General features: G+C 36.8%; 2 protein-coding genes across 2 annotated transcripts; both read right to left on the reverse strand.

Moving 5' to 3' along the window:
* LOC109823129 lies at positions 220 to 3824 on the reverse strand. The gene is made up of 4 exons (XM_020389416.1): positions 3447 to 3824; positions 2806 to 2905; positions 2482 to 2721; positions 220 to 358 (listed from the first exon to the last, which is right to left on the reverse strand). Exons 1-4 carry the CDS (start codon positions 3668 to 3670, stop codon positions 227 to 229), a joined length of 696 nt encoding a protein of 231 aa, XP_020245005.1. The 5' UTR covers positions 3671 to 3824; the 3' UTR covers positions 220 to 226.
* On the reverse strand, positions 5121 to 7681 carry LOC109823130 (probable protein phosphatase 2C 74). The gene is made up of 6 exons (XM_020389417.1): positions 7214 to 7681; positions 6392 to 6565; positions 5953 to 6123; positions 5658 to 5837; positions 5535 to 5549; positions 5121 to 5394 (listed from the first exon to the last, which is right to left on the reverse strand). Exons 1-6 carry the CDS (start codon positions 7679 to 7681, stop codon positions 5266 to 5268), a joined length of 1137 nt encoding a protein of 378 aa, XP_020245006.1. The 3' UTR covers positions 5121 to 5265.

Here is a 16547-nt window from a genome sequence, read left to right on the forward strand (position 1 = left end):
ATGCAAAGAAAGGGGGGGAAACTATATAATACATATCAAGCTTACAAACCCAATCACAATAAGTTACAAGACAAGGCTAAAAGAGTAATAATCACAATTACATACAAGTTTATACACCATAAATACTTCCAATATAAAGGATAACAACTCTCTTTCATAAAGAAAGAATAGTACCAAAGGGAAGGGAGACAGAGCTCTTCAATATCCACAAAAGCAACCCTCTGCATTATCTCAAGGAAGCCATGGAACAAGAAGTGACGCTGCCTGCTGGAAGAGAAGGTCTTATGACGGGAACACGCTTCACTATAGAGAACGCTTCGTTGAGACGTGCAGCACGGGCCACGAACTGTGATGCCCTCTGCAAGATTTTGTTACACAATGAGAGAGAGAGACATAAAATCAGGAGGAAATACTAGTAGTTGTGGACAGAAGTTTATTGTACGCTAGCAAATAAATATGATCAAAAGTTTGATAGATATTTAAGCAAGGACAAGAGTCAATAATGTTGCAACTAATCTTAAGTTAATAAACTTAATGTTAAACGAATGAAATTCAAGGTTCATTATAGAAGGAATATCATAGTTAACAAAGTCAATTATGGATGTTCATTGCTGCTCAAAGACATTTGTTCCACTTAAAGAAATAAATTTTATGCCAGTCACAAGGTTACTAACTGTTCCAATCTTCTAACTGCCGGTACCTTTTTTGCCGGAGTATATTCCTTTCGAGTAGTACTCTTTTGTATAGACGAATATTCTAAATATTAAATAAAAATATTGAAACTAGGTATATAGATATGGATATGGAATTTATTAAATGCATGATTCATCAGTATTTAATAGGCACATGTATAATACGAGTATTAATCAATGGAAATTACAACTGGCAATGGTTCTTGTGTAATTTTAGGCCCAGTAAACCAGAACCTTGACAGCCTAGGTCCAAACCGAGCCTAGCCTGAAGGCATTTGACATTATTAGTGTCAAAATTAATGCTTGCACCTTCTTCCCACCTAAATCCACCCTTTGGCTATGAAGAAACCATGTACAAAAGGAGGGCGTTAGCAGAAAGCAGTGTGCATTGTATAGAAGTTCAAAAGATCTTGTAGCTTTCTTATTTATGCAATATAATTTCTACAATTTACTAACATTTTCATTGGGAGTAATCTTCCAAGTTCTGAGCTCTCCTCTCACATTTGTTGCATGGACAAGGACATTCCTATACGAACATAACAAGCAAGAAATTCTTAGTTATACATTTTGTGTCTCCAACACAATATGCTACCTTCCTCCAAAAAATGGATCACATAATGGTTATGTAAACTCCAATCCGACAATAAAACACGGCAACTAGCAATTGATATTCTATACGAGGTCATATAACTGCCAAACTCCACTAGTCCATTTGTAATTGGGCCTAGGCCTGCCTTGCCTGTAAGCATTGATAAGGTAAGCCCAAGATCCACCACAAATTGAGCCTTTTGGCCATCTTTAGGTCAGTTACCATCCCAAGGAAGTGGCTTTCTCCACCATCTCCTTTCTTCCAAAGCTATCTCTAAAGAAAAAGTAGATTTTTGTATTAAGCTGGACTCTGAATGATCCTTCCCACATCCAGTAGACAATCAAATGCTCATCGCTCTTGGTTGTATGAAACGTAGATAGCAATCATTGGCATTATTCAAGAATTACCAAAACACCTCTAGGAATAACAATAATAACTTATCATGATATATGGTACATACTAGCAATTCTCCACTACCTTTCACCATAGAATCCCTAATAATAGGACGAACCTAATAATAGCATGATTGAAAAAATTGGTATCTCCATCCTCTCTCCCAAAATTAGTCACTTCTCTATATGGTAGACCTTTGTTCTAGCATCCTAGTTTTCCTGATCTTAGCATGATGCTAAACTCAGCACATACTTAATCGGCACTACAAATGGATGACAGAAACCTAAATCCTAAATCCAGATTCCAGACCAATATCAGGATTTCTACTTAATTAAAACACTTAAGCCCTAAGATGTGTTTTTAAATTTTTATCACATCATAATTTTCTATCATAAATAAATATTTTCAAATGGAAAACAACAAAAGAAGGTATATTTTCTCTGGAAAGGAGTAACTCTTTCAGATGGCACAGAGGTGGCTAGACTCTTTTCTCAACAAGGTTCTCCACGAAGTGCAACGAAAATCTTTCCCACAGTTATTTGACACAATGGGTCCTTAATAATAGAAGAGGGATGAAGCATTATCATATTAGTAGAAAACCAACGACTATAATCCTTTGTTATGACCCTTCATCATAGAAAGCAAAGAACATGGTTCTAAACTTCCAAATATATTATTGCTTATTTCTTCCCTCATTATTTGAGTCCTTAGAAGCAAGACCCTCATCTTGAACACCAATCCATCTCAAATCACATGACAACAACATATCCAAAAGAAGTAAAAAAAAGTAATTAAAAAAAACCTCACCTTGTCATCAATAGCGATCCTCAAAGGGATGCGCCTCCCCTTCTGCTTCATCTTGTACAATCTCCTTCCCAGCATCACAACCCCAACAATGGCCGCCATGATGGAGATCGACCACACAGGCCTCGCCCTTGAAACCCACTGCTTCAGCACCTCCAATGGCATCCTCCACCAAACCCTCTCCTCATTCCCATCAAAGCTCCCACCTTTCCCCAATTCACCGCCACCAACCTCCTCGTTCTCCTCCACCCATCAAAGCCCTTTTCAACCTCACCCTCCCTTTTCTTCCTCAAAGCGAGGGCTTCCAGATTCCTCTCGGCGTCGAACTGGGGCCCACCTATCTCCGCCAGCACGCCAGCGGCGCGCGCGGTTGTGCCGCAGTGACCAACGGGACCAACAGCTTCTAGAATTTGAGATTGCTTGGTACCTCGAATGATGGTCAGAATGTCGGGCAATTAAAAAAACATGGGGCAACTAAAAAATTACATGTGCAAGTGTAGCAGAAATGAGAATGTTACAATGATCTTGCTGCAAAACACATGCTAAGAAAGAAGTGCATTTGTAAGATTCGATGTTGCTTCTATTCAACTAAGGCGATTTGATCATATACAGTGAAGATCACTAAAATGCAGTAGTCGGGAGAAATGATAAGATTAAACAACAGGGCAAAACCATTTAATCTACACTACTATCAGTAGCATCCAAAAAGTGATATTATCAATCCAAATTGAACATACAGATTTTCAAATAAAAAAAATTGTTAACATTACCTATGCTCCCGTATACATCAACTATTTCAATAAAATTTTGAAGAAATGTAAAAAGTCAATGTTTCAGAAAACCCTTAAAGCTGCCTAACTCTGTTGCTGCGCCCTACATCACATCAACTTTGGGATTCTAAATTTTAGATTTTCATTGATATTGTATAACTGAATGAAGAAATAGTAATCATTTTGTTGTTGGTATACCTCGAATCCGAATCGGGATCGAGCCAGCTAGGGTTATCGGAATCGACGACGCCCTCATCGATCTCGTCCTCGGATTTCCGCTGGGGTTTGGTCGGATTCAAGGAGAAGTAGTCAGGCTTGATCGCGCCGTCCTCGGAATCGATGGGTTCCAAGGGTTTGGGATTCGGGGCTGAGTCTGATTCGTTGAGAATTTCCCAATCCTCGATATCCGTTGGCGGCTCCATTGAATTGGTATTGAGAGGATTGAGAAAAGATTGGATCTTTGATGGAGGGGAGGAGGGTTAGGGTTAGGGATTTGGGATTTGGGATTTGGGATTTGGAGTGAGAGCAGAGCTTTGGAATATAGAGAAGGGGACAGGTGTCCTCTTAGTGGAGGACTGAGATATTACTTAACTAATATTGCCTTTTTATCTTATCCATTTTTTTTTGAAAAAAAGGGTAGTTTGCACTTAAATTGAAAGCCCCACAAGATCTTGAGATATTTTGCACTTTATGGCTTGTAGCACTTTAATATTCTTTAACGGGTTAACTTCCCAATACACCCCCGAAGTTTGGGGGGTGTTGCACATAGCACCTCTAAACTTTATTTATCTCATATAAACCCCCTAAACTATGGGCTTGTACCCGCCTGAACTTTAGCTTATCTCACTAAGCAACTTCTCTGTAACTTGAAATAACTAAAATTTCTTTGAGTGAAATTTTCTTAAACTTTATCCCTTGTTGCTTACGAGCAATAAAATTTTAGTTATTTGTAAATTACAAGTAGGAGAGTTAGGTGCGGCAAGCTAAAGTTAGAGGGGTGTTGTGACTTGTGAGGCACATCACAGCTCAAGTGAGTTATTAAAGGTAAACAAAGTTTAGAAGGATTTTGTGAAAGTAACCCTTTTTTATAGAAGTTTTTATTATATTAAAAATAAAATAATAAATTGTCTCTGTTTGGCCAAAAAAAGTGATGCTAATCAGCTCAGATAAAAAAAAGGAGACAAAGTATGTTTTATTATCTGAAAGTCTAAATAATACAAGTTGCATTAGTCTAATGTCAGGTAAAAACAAGGACAAAAGAACGTGATAGTTAAGCATCGGCTAAATTACCAAATCGGTATTTTTCAGAGAACCCTTTTTTTCACATGATATTTTTTTCTTTCGCTTGTGATATTATAGTATTAATATCAAAATTAATATCAATCTTGTTATTTTTTCTACCACTTAATATAGCAATTTAGTTATTTTTTGTATATACAAAATAATATCAAATTGACATCAAATGTTGATATTAGGAAAAATTATGTCAAGACCCCAATTATAATAACCTCATGTGACTTGACCCATCCATCTTTTTTCATTGCGGATCAAACCCAAAAAAACCGCATTTAATGTGTCCTGAACATAATTTTCCCTTGATATTAATATGATAAACACAATGTCCAAAATATAGAGAGCCACGTCACATGGGCTTCCTATTGTTAGGGCCTTGACATAATTTTCCCTTGACATTAATATGATAATATCGCAAGTGAATTTTTTTTATTATCATATTGGAAATATGGTCCTAGTAAAGGTACCAATCTGGTAATTATGCCTATAATCCTCCAACAAATGAAATAAATATTACATTAAAAAAACAAATCCAAATACAACAAAACTAGCTAATTTCAACGTTCTCCATTTAACAAAACTAATATTTTCCAAATAGGCATCCTCATTTCTTTTACAATATTCCCTCTGCCTGGTCTTCTACAAAACATTGAGCAAATTGCTTGAAGATAAAAAATTATACACAAAGCCCAAATGAGAGCTTATCTATATATACCCACTAAAACTAAACAAAACTCTGAAGATTAACAATCATAACTGTTATATCATCTCTGTTACCTCTTCTACAAGACATCTCAACAAGATCTTTACATGACTTCATAAACTCTCGATTCTTCAATACAACATTCACTGCCTCTTCATCATTCAACAAGATCTTTACATGACTTCATAAACTCTCGATTCTTCAATACAACATTCACTGCCTCTTCATCACTAACCTGCACAATTCAATCATATATGAAACTCTCGATTCTTCAATACAACATTCACTGCCTCTTCATCACTAACCTGCACAATTCAATCATATATGAGTTTCTTTTTCTCAGAGTTTCCGCATCGAGAAATGTATCAGTATGAGTCGAGAAATATATCAGTATCACAGTTCTAAGTAGGTACCTTATCCCAGAGGCCATCAGAAGCCAATACCAGAAACTCGCAGTCCGGAGTTAAGTTTACTGATCTTGTTTCAGGTTCAGAAATGATCCATTCTTTTAAATTTGCGTCGCCGATTGATCTTGATATCGCCAACGAGTCCTGAACTCTCCACGTTCCATTTCTGCAACTCACATATCCCCCCTGTGATGATACCAGATAAAAAAAGTATTAGTTAATGAGTCCAAACGTATTTAACCATCTATCAATCTAACTGCTCATCCAATATGGGACCAAAAAATTGGGCGAGGGAGCTTACCAAGCTCTCAATGCGATTTCTTTCATTTTCTGTTCCCGGATTGTGGCTGACCGTTAGGGTTTTAGCTTCTTTGTTTCTGCTCATCACTACTTTGCAATCGCCTACATTCGCGATATGAAGCTCTCCATCCTTGAGTAGAACAGTAGCGGCGCAAGCTCCACTATTAACACCCTATTAAAGAGAAAATAATGATTTTCAGTGAATAATTCCTTGTGTGTTCCATTATCCTATGTGCTATATATGGAGGACTTATTTATTTATTTTTATTCAGCTTTCAGTACAATATTTTTCTTTTTTTACTTTCATATTGAGACGGCCTTCATCAATACAACAGCTCAAACTATCAGTTAAGACCAAATCAAAATGGCACATGAAATCCGTGTAATTAATTTGACACGTCCAAATGTAGGTACGTGTCGTTGGTAGTTGGCTCAAATACCTGGCTAAGGAATTCTCTATCTGTAGTCAGATATCCTGATCTCATTGCCATTTCTAACTTGTCTTCTCCTTCTTCAAGCCTGTCGATAGCTCTTATTATATTTTCCCCTAAATTCTCAGAGACAAAGTCTACAGCTGCTCGGCCTCCATGCCCATCAAATACTCCGAAAAAAGCCTGAAAACGATCGATATATACGACTCAAATCATCAGTCACATTGTTAATTAATATGCTAATGCGTGACAAATAAGGTCTCCATATATTTGTTTAGAGTTTTGGATTATAATGTGATTAATGACTGTTTCAACGTGATGACGGTTCATATAATTTACTAGTAATTAGCAGTTTTAGCTTGATCTGCCGTATAAGATAGAGGATTGGTGTTAAAATTGTCATTTATTAACAGCCTGTTACAGCGACATTTACATTTAAAAATCAAATTTTGAAAAATGACGATAAGTTCAGGATATTCACAATCTGCTGAATTGATTACGACGAAAAACCTTGGTTTTATTTTCTGTCGCAGAGTTAATTGCGTATACATGTGATGATCACTAAGCTGCAGAGAGTTTCAAATATTTTTTGGCGATTAAAATTTGAGGGTATGAACTTCTTGTATTAAAATACATGTGATGACCTCCTATTGAAGGCTCATTTAACTCATAGGCAGCATTTTCCCCCCAACATAAACCTCATCATCTCTAAAATTCAATGTTAGAGCTTATAATATCATCATATCCTATATAAATACCCACACCAAGTGCTAATGCTTTTACATATAATATAATCAAAATAGATTCAAAATATAAACAAAAACTAATTACCTGCTTAGAATCACCATTAATATCACTAATGACCCCATATCCATCCTCCATCAAATGCCTCTTCCCCCTCCTGCTAACCAAACAGTACCCTCCTCCTTCAACCTCCACATCCTTCTCCTCCTCAACCTCCTCCTCCCTCACAAACTGATCAGCACAACTAACGTTCTCCGGTATCGAAATCATCGCGGGCCTCTTCCTCGCCTTCTTCAAACCCTTCGCTCCGCAACCACCAACATGATCAACCATATTGTTCTTCTTCTTCTTCGTCGCATCTTCTTCGATTTTCGCCTTCTCCTCCTCCTGAAAACCGCACCCTAATTTATTAACAAGCGCTCTTTTGCTCGAATCTAGTCGACGCAGCGCTTTTCGACTAGCCAACAAGTTGCACAAGGTTTTTCGGACTACGTTGAAGAGATGAACAATGAAGGAGAGTAGAGACCACAAGCACTCAACTTGGTGATCGACCATCTTTATTTTTTTTATTTATATTTTTTGGAAAACTTTTTTTGCTTCTATTAATTTTTTGAGCAAAGCGAGGTCTTATATATAGAAGAGGGCCGGGTTGTGCTCTGAGTCAGTGTAATCATGATATGATGATTACATAGTCAAAGAGGGGGAAGGCTTCAATGCAAAGGAAGTGGTCGGCAAAGGCAAAATTACTACGTAGGAATCGGTCGCGCGTTGCATTATTCGGGAATTAGTCGCCCGCTTTCAACCGAATCTTTGCCGGATTGTAACGTACGGCTGGATTGATTTTGGGATAAAAGGCGCTGACTTGTTCTTCAGTATTTTTGTTTCTTTGGGCACGTGTTTTGCGAGGGGGTAGGGACATCAGACGTGACTTTTGATTAAAATATGAGGGGAAAAACCGAGGCCCGTGGTTCGTGCTGGATTATCAATTTCAAAGAGGACTAAACACTTTTATCCGTTAATTATCCAGTGGGTGATTATAATATAGTCTAAATCTAGCACTCATTGTACACACTGTATTACACTCATTTCTAATTTACATTTAAAGAAAAAAATCATAACCACACGCTAAGTAATTGATGGTTATGATTAAGTTGAGATCGCTCAGCTAACTTTTTTGTAGTGGAGAGAACCCGAAGCCCTAAGTTTTACCATTTTCTTCCAAGAAGTCCTTTAAATTTACCATTCTCTTCTAAGAAGGCCTCAAGTCTTCTTGTTAACTTGGAGGTTTTGTTGTAAAAAATAATAATAATAAAAACAAAAAGAAAGTTGGGGGCTTCCTAGAAGAGAGGAGCAAAAGTTAGGGGCATGTTTCTCAAAAATAGAAAGTTGAGGGCTTTTATAGAAGATGAGTAAAACTTAAAGGGCATCTTTGTTTCAAAAACTTCTTTCTCTGTCAAAAATAGAAAGTTAGGGTCTTCTTAGAGAAGAGGAATAAAATTTAGAGGCTCTTCGGACTACATTCTCTTTTTAAATTGTTTGTTTTAATTTCTTTTTGTTTACGCAAATTAAAACTTGATAGTGGACGTCAGTATATATTCTCTTTCTTCCTCTTTGTATATATGATTTTGTGTATAATATAGTTAATTATAACAATTATTATGGCTTATGGCGCTGATGTTGCTAAGGAGTAAAGTATTCTCTAAGAATTAAAGTTAAGTTCAACAGATAAAAGTGTTTAGTGAAGCAGAATTCATGATTAAGGCCGGTCCGTACTTGTTTACTCCTCTTTGTGATTGGGCAGTTGATGACTAAAGTCAACAATTCGATATTTGTATCAGCGACAATTAAAGGTGGATATTATAAGTTTTTTCAAATTATTTATAAGCTTGATTATTTGATGAAATTGGTTCGTCTAAATTCTTTTCAGATAATAGTCAACATCATCAACAAGCAATTATATATATATTTAACGTTTTCTTAATTGACATAATCTATGTTGTTTTGACAAGTAAGTCCTTTCATGACGTAGACACATAAACGAGAATTCAATCCAGTATTTAATATCAAGAGATTAAGACCTTTGTACTGTTCAATTTTCGGCCTGCTTCTAGAAAAAAAATGGAAAAAAGAAAAAGAAAACCGCCGGCAATAAATTAATTTTTGTAATTCTTGGGATACTAGTCTGAAAAATTCAACGAGGAAACGACCAAATATTAATTGAACAGATAAATTTTGAAGTACTAGAAACTTTGACAACAAATTTCTCTAGTCATAATCAGTGGACATAAGACATCTTTGGTTCATTTACTTAATTTGTTTCACAAATTGGTGAATATTTGGAAAATGTAGGAAATATTTTGAACTTGTACGTGTCTTCCTTCAAATTCTCTTATAATTTTCCAATTTTCTAGAAAACACATGTTTTATGTCTTTGTTGCTTGAGAAATTAACTTTAAAGAATGGAAAGATTGGCTGCAGCCCCCACCCCACTGAAGAATCAACAGTTATATAAAAGAAAAGTATTGAGATTCATTTGAAATATGGAAATGTTAGAGAAAGCTAGTTATTGACAATATGAATCTAGAACCAAACTTAAATAACAGTAACATCTAATAATTTTGATTTATATGTTTTTTTAGTCATATAGACAATTCTTCTTTATAACACTTCTCTTACATTTTTATATCGACCTCTATGCTAGCTCAAAAAAAGATTATTACTTCAATTCTAAATATGTACATTAGCTTCAAATTTTATTTCTTGCATTTTTATATAAACCTCAACGGCTTAAAATTTTCGCTATTATTTTTAATTCTAACACTAAAATATTAGCATCTAAAAGTTTGTTTCTTACATTTTTTTAGTATATAGATTAATTTTACACTAGCTTCAATATATATGTTGTTATTATTTCAATTCTAGCTACACATTAGCTTAAAAATTAGTTTCTTACATTTTTATATAAACCTCTACATTAACTTCACACGTGCAGGTGTATATTGAGATATTTTTTATTTAATATTTAATCAAACATATTAACTTAAATGACATATCACAACCTTATTTGTCTTCCACTATCTACAAAATGCAAGTGGATCAAACAAATTGAGAACACAATTATAAAATGTTATCTTGTTAATTCTGCCTAAATGACTGCGTCTTACCGAAATGACAGCCAAGCAAAAGAGTAAATGAATGCTTCCAAGTGAAAGATTAAAGAAAAACTAAAAAGGAGAATATACCAAAGAAAATTGTTTATTAGTTTAGGAAATAATCAAACTGGAGAGTAGAGATAATTTCACCCTTAGCCAATGTGTAGTGGATTAAGCCAAAGTTTTTGTCATGACATTTTTTTTGAAAGTTTTTGTACAATATTTAATGATATATTCTATTTTATATTCCTTTTTTGTTGGTTATTCTCTCAGCTTTTAGCAAGTCTTTGAAGAGTTATTATTTCACCGGAAAAGAAGAAGAAGAAGAAGAAGAAGAAGTAATATAAAGATTAGTACACTCTTTGTAATTGAATCATTTCTAGTAGTCGATCTAGAGATTTTGAAAGAACAATTTTTCACTTTAGCCCTATTTAAATTTTTTATTATTAAAATCGACCCTTTTTTCTTTTATTTACCAAAACCGACCCGATTTCTTGATTAGCGGCTTAATCACATTCCTAATTAGTCGGGGTTGCCAACCCCGACTATTTAGGACATTAATTTTTAGGGTTTAAGGCTTCTAATTAGGGTTTAAGACCCTCCTAAATAGTCGGGGTTGGCAACCCCGACTAATTAGGAATGTGATTAAGCCGCTAATCAAGAAATCGGGTCGGTTTTGATAAATAAAAGAAAAAAGGGTCGATTTTAATAATAAAAAATTTTAAAAGGGCTAAAGTAAAAAATTGTTCATTTTGAAATCCTCAAATCAAAAAGATCTATTATAATCAAATTTTACTTGAGTTGACAATTATTGAATTGGCATGAAAACTTCCAACTTATGTATTCCTTTCTAGACTCTATTGACTTACTCCAGTTTGCCAACGGAATTAGACAAATTTTACAATGAATAGAAGAAAGAAATATAATATTGAAAAATGATTAGAAAAACCCCCTTAAATTTTATCCTCTTGTTATCATTAGAGTAAATCTTCATTCCCAAAACATTAGCTATTTTTCACTTTTTACAGTTTAGATAGATATAAGAGCTAATTTTCTGATGGGAAATAAATAGTACAACAAGACCTTTCCCGTCTTTGTGATGAGATGAGAACAAAAATAGAAAAGAAAAAAATACAAAGAGAGATTGCACACACAAGATTTACCGAGGTTCAGCTCAAATTGAGCCTACGTCCTCACCCGGCCCTTCTTCACCGTTTCCACTATAATCAAATGAAAGCTTACAAATGGCCTTCTCTCAAGTTGGTATAACTTAACTTGAGGATCACTTTCTCTAAACTCACTTGAGGATTATAACTTTCACTCAAACTCACTTGAGGATTACAGATTGTATGTGATGTGAATTATGTGGGGTCCACCCATGTGAAAGCAAAGCTAAATCAATCACGTGAATGAAGGACACGTGATTGGAGAAGCCACATGAAGAGATTTCAGTTTTTTGTTTTGTTCAGTGGACAAAGAGGTCGGCCCACCCGCTTTCACCTTTGTGCTATATAATCATCTTTCAACAATTCCTAGGTCGGTGAGCAAGCAGAGGGGACGAAACTTTTGTGGCGGCTGGGAGAAAGGCAAAGGTTTTTTGCGGTTTTGGAGAAAAAAAATCGCAGAAGAGAGAGGGCCTTTTGGCGGCTGCGGAAGCAAAGTGCAAAAGTGTTGGCAGCGTTCTTTTTGGGCGGCGTGCAAAGAGTCCTTTTGTACTTTTGAGAGAGATATTTGTGTGAGAGGTTTGAGAGATTGTGTGAGGGTTTAGATTGAGTGATTATAAACCCTAATTGTATCTCTCCCTCTAATAGTAGATCTCCCCCTCCTTGCCCCGTGGACGTAGGCAGTTTGTCGAACCACGTAAAATTGATTGTTTGAGTTTGTGGCCATTGTAATAGTTTTTAGGATCCCTCGACGCGCAGTCCTGGAGCTGACGAGAGGAAGAGCAAATATCCCACTTTGATGGGATATTAGGCTTCAGATTCTTGTTCCCTTTGAGAAACAAGAATTCTTATCGATCTTTTTCTCTTATTGTGCACCAGAAATTCTGCCAAAATTTCCGCTGCGCACAACAAGTGGTATCAGAGCCCAGATTCCAGATCTAGGGTTTGGTTGGAGGAGTAGATCAATTTGGAGGCCCGTTTAGGACTTCGTTGGTGATAAAGGTGGCATCTTTTGGTAAAGACTCTATCTTTCAGTTTTGGATCTATTCTTTGTTCGTTGGTGCGTAAGATGTCGGGGAAAGAAGGTGCTTCGGGTGTCGAGGGCGGTGCTTCTGGCGCGAAGATTGGTGATAAATGTGGGATCTTTTGGTAAAGACTTTATCTTTTCAGTTTTGGGTCTATTCTTTGTTCGTTGGTGCGTAAGATGTCGGGGAAAGAAGGTGCTTCGGGTGTCGAGGGTGGTGCTTCTGGCGTGAAGACCATTCAGAGTTTGAATATCCACTCTATGAAGATAGATGTGGAGAAGTTTAATGGCACAAACAATTTTGGATTATGGAGATGCGAGGTTTTGGATGCGCTGAACGCGCAGAATTTGGAGGATACATTGGAGTTAGATGGCAAGCCAGATGAGATTGAAGAAAAGGTTTGGAAGAAGATGAATCGAACGGCGTGTGGTGTGATTAGATCTTGTTTGACTCAAGATCTAAAATATGATGTGATGAATGAGACTTCTGCAAAGAAGATTTGGGAGATTCTCGAAAGCAAGTATCTGACAAAAAGTGTTGAGAACCGCTTGCATTTGAAGAGGAGACTTTATCGTTTCCAATTGAAGAAGGAAACCTCCATTAGAGATCACATGAACCACTACACGAAGCTTCTTGTGGATTTGGCGAATGTGGATGTCGTGATTGAAGATGAGGACAAGGCGTTGCTGTTGTTGAGTTCCTTGCCCGACGAGGAATATGAGACCTTCGTCCTTACTCTGATTAATGGGAAGACATCTCTTTCGTATAGTGAGGTCACTGCTGCACTGGTAGGGAAAAGGGAAGCAACCATCATCAGAAGCAAACATCGTATCGGATGGTAATAATTCTGACTCTTCTATTTATTCGCTTTCTATCAGTCCTACAGATAGCTATTCGGAGGAATCTGAATGGATGTTGGATAGTGGTGCGACCTATCATGTGTGCCCTAGAAGGGAATGGTTCTCCAGTTTTGAGAAGCTGGTGGATAGTGGTGTGGTGTACATGGCTGATAACCGTGCATGCCAGATCCTTGGGATAGGAAGAATTCGCATAAAGATGTTTGACGGGACTGTTAGAGAGTTAAACGATGTGAGATATGTTCCTTCTTTGAGGAAGAACTTGATCTCGATTGGAGCTTTGGTTGGAGAGGGTCTGAAGGTTCGTGTTGAGGACATGGTTCTCGAGATTGCGAGAGACTCTCGTATTTTGATGAAGGGCGTCAGGAGAAATAACCTGTATTACTTGACTGGAGGTATAGTGACAGGTGGAGAGCTGGCGACTTCTGTTGATTCGACTAGACTGCGGCATTTGGGGCTTGGCCATTCCAGTATTGATTCCTCGCATAGATTGGAAGAGGGTGCGAAGACCTGCAGTTTGAAGTCCAGTGAACATGTTGATGTGAGCAAGAAGACCGAGGTGAAGTGTGGCACCTCTATTCACCGTGCTAAGGGTCGTTCTGGAGGAGTTCACGTGGATGTTTGGGGGCCTTCCAAGGGAGCATCATTGGGAGGTAATAGGCGTTTGGTTTCCTTTGTTGGTGGCTGTTCTAGACGTGTTTGGGTTGCAACCAAATCCCCGATGGATAAAGTCCTAGTAGTCTCTAACAGTTTGAAGAAGTGTGTGATAGACAGAAAGGTGAAGGTACTCCATTCTGGTGGGAGGTACAAGATGGACCTATTTCTGTATTGGAGCCGAGCTCACGGCATTTCGAGACACTTCGTTGGAAAGAAAATCTTGGGGCAACTAAATAGGGTGACAAATTCAGAGAACCGTGCCTTGCTGGAGGAGGATCGGTGTTTGTGGTCGAGCAATGGTTTGCAGAAGAGTTTCTGGACAGAGGCTTCGACATATTTGGGTCATCTTATTAAAGAGTTGTCAACTGCTGTAATTGGAGGTAAAACTCTATTGGAAGATAGGTCTGGTAGTGTCACTTTGGTTGAGGCTTCGATAAGGAAGCCAATTGACTCTTAGCAGGTGGACAGTTTTGGACAGACCTTAGAGGTATCACAGCGGGTGGAGACTGATGCTACTCCACATTGGGTGAGGATTTTCCCACATACTCCAGGTCATTCTGTATTGGTTGGGATTCCAGCTGAGGTGACACAGCTAGGGATGACAAAATGGACCCAAAACCAATTGCCCACTCATACCCACCCGCCAAATGAACCATCCAAACCCACCCATTTAGTTAAATTGGTCATAAATGGGTGGGTATAGTTTCTATTAAAGATAAATGGGTCATTAATGGGCGGGTTATTACCCACCCATTTACCCGTTTAGATGGATATTGTTTTAAAAATACCCTCAACGCTTCAACAATTACAAAACTTATTTTTAAAAGTTAAAAATTATAGAAAACACTTAAAATGACTAAAACCCCTTAAAATTTTGAGATTTGCAAAAAACACCCTCAAAGTTTAAAATATTATAAAAACACCCTCAAGACTTCAAAATTACCAAACAATCTTAGAGTTTTCTAAACTTGCAAATGATATATGAAATCTAAAAAATTTCAATAGTCCCCTATAAATTTAAAATTTGCGATTAACACCCTCAAAGTTTTAAATTTTTAGAAAAACACCCTCCATAGTTTAGAATTACAAAACCATCCTGAATTTTCAAAACCTACAAATGACACATGAAATCAAAAAATTACTAGCAGCCCCCAATAAATTTATAATTTACAAAAAGCATCCTCAAAGTTTAAAAATTGCAAAAAGCACCCTCAAGAGTTCAAAACTACAAAACAATCTTAGAATTTTCTAAACATGCAAATGAAACATGAAATCTAAAAAATTTCGGTAGTCTCCTATAAATATCAAATTTGCAAGTAACACCCTCAAACTTTTAAAAATTGCAAAAAACACCCTCAAGGATATATAAATATAAAAAGTAGGCGCTCACAATTCTTCGTCGGCAGGAGATATATGCGTGTGCGGCCAAGTGTAATTTGCAAAACTTGTGTCTATTGCGCGAGAAACAGGAGAGAAAGAGAGCGTGTATTGTTATCCGGCGTGATAAAAAAATTTCAAGGAGAATTACTTGGGGACACTCTGTAATTAAGAACAAACATGAAAAAAATAATAGACTTTAACCAACAACAAATATGAAGAAATGAACAATTACGCTCATAGCTCATGGATTTTGAACCCCCTGAAAGTTTACAGAAAAACCCCTGAAAGTTTACAGAAAACCCCCTGAAAGTTTGCAGAAACACGCCTGAAAGTTTACATAAAAACCCTAAAAGTTTGTAGAAAACCCCCTGAAAGTTTGCAGAAAACCACCTAAAATTTTGTAAAAACCCCCCTGAAAGTTTACATAAAACCAGTAAAAGTTTACATAAAACCCCTGAAAGTTTACAGAAAACCCCCTGAAAGTTTACAGGAAAACCCCTAAAAATTTGCAGAAAACCCCCTAAAAGTTTACAGAAAGCCCCCTAAAAGTTTGCAGAAACCCCCTGAAAGTTAGCAGAAACCCCCAGAAAGTTTGTAGAAAACCCCCTGAAAATTTATAGAAAACCCCCTAAAAGTTTACCAAAAACCCCCTAAAAGTTTGTAAAAAAACCCCTAAAAGTTTACAGAAAACCCACAAAAAGTTTGCAGAAAACACCCTAAAAGTTTGTAAAACCCCCCCTAAAAGTTTGCAGAAAACCCCTTGAAAGTTTACAGAAAATCTCTTGAAAGCTTATAGAAAACCCCTAAAAGTTTACCAAAACCCTCCTAAAAGTTTGCAAAAACCCCTGAAAGTTTACAGAAAACACCCTGAAAGTTTATAGAAAACCCCCTAAAAGTTTGCAAAAAACCCCCTAAAATTTTGTAGAAAACCCCTAAAAGTTTACAGAAAACCCCCTGAAAGTTTACAGAAAACCCCCTGAAAGTTTGCAGAACCCCCCCTGAAAGTTTGCAGAAAATCCCTTGAAAGTTTACAGAAAACCCCTAAAAGTTTACCAAAAACCCCCTAAAAGTTTGCAAAAAAACCCCTAAAAGTTTACAGAAAACCCCCTAAAAGTTTACAGAAAATCCCCTAAAAGTTTGCATAAAACCCCATGAAAGTTTGCAAAAAACCCTTAAAAGTTTACAGA

The sequence above is a fragment of the Asparagus officinalis genome, chromosome 9 (assembly GCF_001876935.1).
Source record: "Asparagus officinalis chromosome 9, Aspof.V1, whole genome shotgun sequence".
Classification (NCBI taxonomy): Eukaryota; Viridiplantae; Streptophyta; class Magnoliopsida; order Asparagales; family Asparagaceae; genus Asparagus; species Asparagus officinalis.